Source organism: Aplysia californica, unplaced genomic scaffold (genome assembly GCF_000002075.1).
Source record: "Aplysia californica isolate F4 #8 unplaced genomic scaffold, AplCal3.0 scaffold01865, whole genome shotgun sequence".
NCBI classification, from domain to species: Eukaryota; Metazoa; Mollusca; class Gastropoda; order Aplysiida; family Aplysiidae; genus Aplysia; species Aplysia californica.
In genome coordinates, this window is record NW_004799135.1 from 1,131 (window position 1) to 3,844 (window position 2,714).

Sequence of the window (2,714 nt, forward strand, 5' to 3'; positions counted from 1 at the left end):
CTTTCATTTCCTTTCCTGCTCTCTAGCAATGTTCTGTCGTCTGCTTTCATTTCCTTTCCTGCTCTCTAGCAATGTTCTGTCGTCTGCTTTCATTTCCTTTCCTGCTCTCTAGCAATGTTCTGTCGTCTGCTTTTGTTTCCACTTTCTGCCCACCACCCCCTCACCTCCTTTGCCCCCTCCTCTGGGCTCCTGACTCTTTCTGCAGCCGTTCTACTGCTACTCCTTGGCTCCTACTTACTGCTGTCTTTCAGCCACACCCCTAATCTTCTGGTAGGAAAGATCTACACCTAGCCTTCTCGGACAAGGGAGAAAAATCTCGGAGGTCCTGTGTGCAAGTTGCGCACCATGAATTATCCCTTGGTGGTGTAAAATCGATAAGAGTAGGCTTCGACCGCTACACGGGCAAAATTTTAAAAATTTCCTACCAACCAAAAAATGTTTAAAATGTCTTGCGCATTCCTATGACCTTATGCAGTTGTGAGCGCCGTAAAACACTTTTTTAAAAGTCTACCGTCCCTGTCCACAGTGTTCCCCATCGGCCGTGGACGAGTCAGCGAGTCTGTGTGAGGCCATGGGAGGGCGGTTGGCGGCTGTCACAGACCGCGATGAATACATTTTCCTCAAACAGTTCATCCTGTCCCAACTGACCGACGATACCACGGTGTGGATCAGCGGCACGGATCGATACCGCTGGGGGCACTGGGTAGACATCCACGACCAGAAGCCGGTATCGATTCTGGATCTTGCCTCTCCACCCACGTCACGGTACCAGCAAGATGGCGGACACTGCCTGGCCCTGACCGCTCTACACAATGAGGTCAAGATGCGAGCCGTCCCGTGCCAGGTCGACACCCAACAGTCGTCTGCTCATGTCGGCTTCTTGTGTGAAATCCCTGACACGCGATAGTGCCTGTGGGTGGTTGGCGGGTGCTCTGGTGTGGTTGGCCCCTTCTTTCCTATCGAACATCTATTGTCCTTATCTGTCCTCCTTCTTTTTATGTTTGTTACTCTCTTGTAACACCTTTATTCTTCGGCGGGCACTTACATGACCTTACTAAAACAAAGCACTAGGGCCTGGCGCACCACTGTCATCATACGTCCGTGGCCACAACTTGTGCACTGTTCCTAAGGGCAAGATCTTACTGTTATAGCTTCTTCACTTTCGTCTGAACGCGTAAAAAAATATTCGAGCACGTTGAGGAATTTCCCTATGCCCCCCAGACTTAACATGGCACTTCTGTAGGCCAGCGACCAAACAAAAATTTTTTTCAAAAAGATCTTGACCCGGCCCCCAAAAAAAAGTTGTCGTGTCGAAACATTAGTTAGCAGTGACTTTTATGAATGGTCTTTCAGATTCTGTTGGTCGCTTAACTTTTAGAGCCGCATGCAAAGACCCAGAAAGATTAAACAGAGCTCTTTGTTTTTTATCCTTTTTAACCGCGGTCAGACGAAAAGGAATGATCTATACAATGTGTGTTCTATGTATGTTCTATATACGAGTGCCTTGTTACAATGTATGTTCTATGTACGAGTGTCACTGTTACAATGTATGTTCTATGTACGAGCGTCACTGTTACAATGTATGTTCTATGTACGAGCGTCACTGTTACAATGTATGTTCTATGTACGAGCGTCACTGTTACAGTGTATGTTTTATGTATGTTCTATTTACGAGTGCCTTGTTACAATATGTGTTCTATTTAGTGCACCACTGTTCCCATGGGAAAGATTTGACGGTTACAATGTATGTTCTATCGTTAATATACATGAATTTTTGTCTTTAAAAAAAAATTTTAATCAGATAAGTTTTTACAAGCACACATATTGTTATCATCATTGATGATATAGATGAATGTTCGCCCTTTTCCCCTTTTTTGATCTGATATTTTTTACAAGCTCACATATTGTTATCATCATTGATGATATAGATGAAAAAAATACTTTTTTGTCCTTTTTAAATAGATATTTTTTACAAGCACACATGTTATCACTGTAAATATAGATACAATTTTGGCTTTTTTTTTCCTTCTCATTCTTATATTTTTTACAAGCACATATTGTTATCATTGTTATCATTGTTATCATTGTTACCATTGTTATCATTGTTATCATTGTTATCATTGTTACCATTGTTATCATTGTTATCATTGTTATCATTGTTATCATTGTTATCATAGTTAATATAGATGAATTAGTCTTTTTTGTCCTTTTTCGTCAGATTTCTTTTACAAGCTCACGTATTGTTATCATTGTTGATCTAGATAGATGAATTAGTCCTTTTTCCCTTTTTCATCAGATATTTTTTACAAGAACATTATTCTTATTATTTTTAGTATAGATAGATTAGTCTATTTATTCCTCCTTTTTAAATCAGACATTTTTTACAAGCACACCTGTTGCTATCTTTGTTAATATAGGTGAATGTGTCTTTTTTCATTCTTTTAATTAGATAACTTTTACAAGCACACGTATTGTTAAGTAATAAATCTTTGTTAATATGGATGAATTACTTTTTTTCCCCTTTGTAATCAGATATTGTTACAAGCCCTCATACAGTTATCATTTTTGATAGAATAAGTCTTCTTTTTTTTCTTTTTAATCAGATATTGTTACAAGCCCTCATACAGTTATCATTTTTGATAGAATAAGTCTTCTTTTTTTTCTTTTTAATCAGATATTGTTACAAGCCCTCATACAGTTATCATTTTTGATAG

At 39.2% G+C, this 2,714-nt stretch overlaps 1 protein-coding gene across 1 annotated transcript in view; it reads left to right on the plus strand.

The window, feature by feature from the left end:
* Positions 1–526: 526 nt before the first annotated feature.
* The window catches only part of LOC101859383 (protocadherin Fat 4), a gene marked incomplete at both ends in the record, with an annotated part of 26,954 nt that continues 24,766 nt past the window's right edge, over positions 527–2,714 (plus strand). The window contains one exon of the mRNA XM_005113294.1: positions 527–871. Coding sequence (XP_005113351.1) covers positions 527–871 — 345 coding nt within the window. The remainder of the gene's footprint in view (positions 872–2,714) is intronic.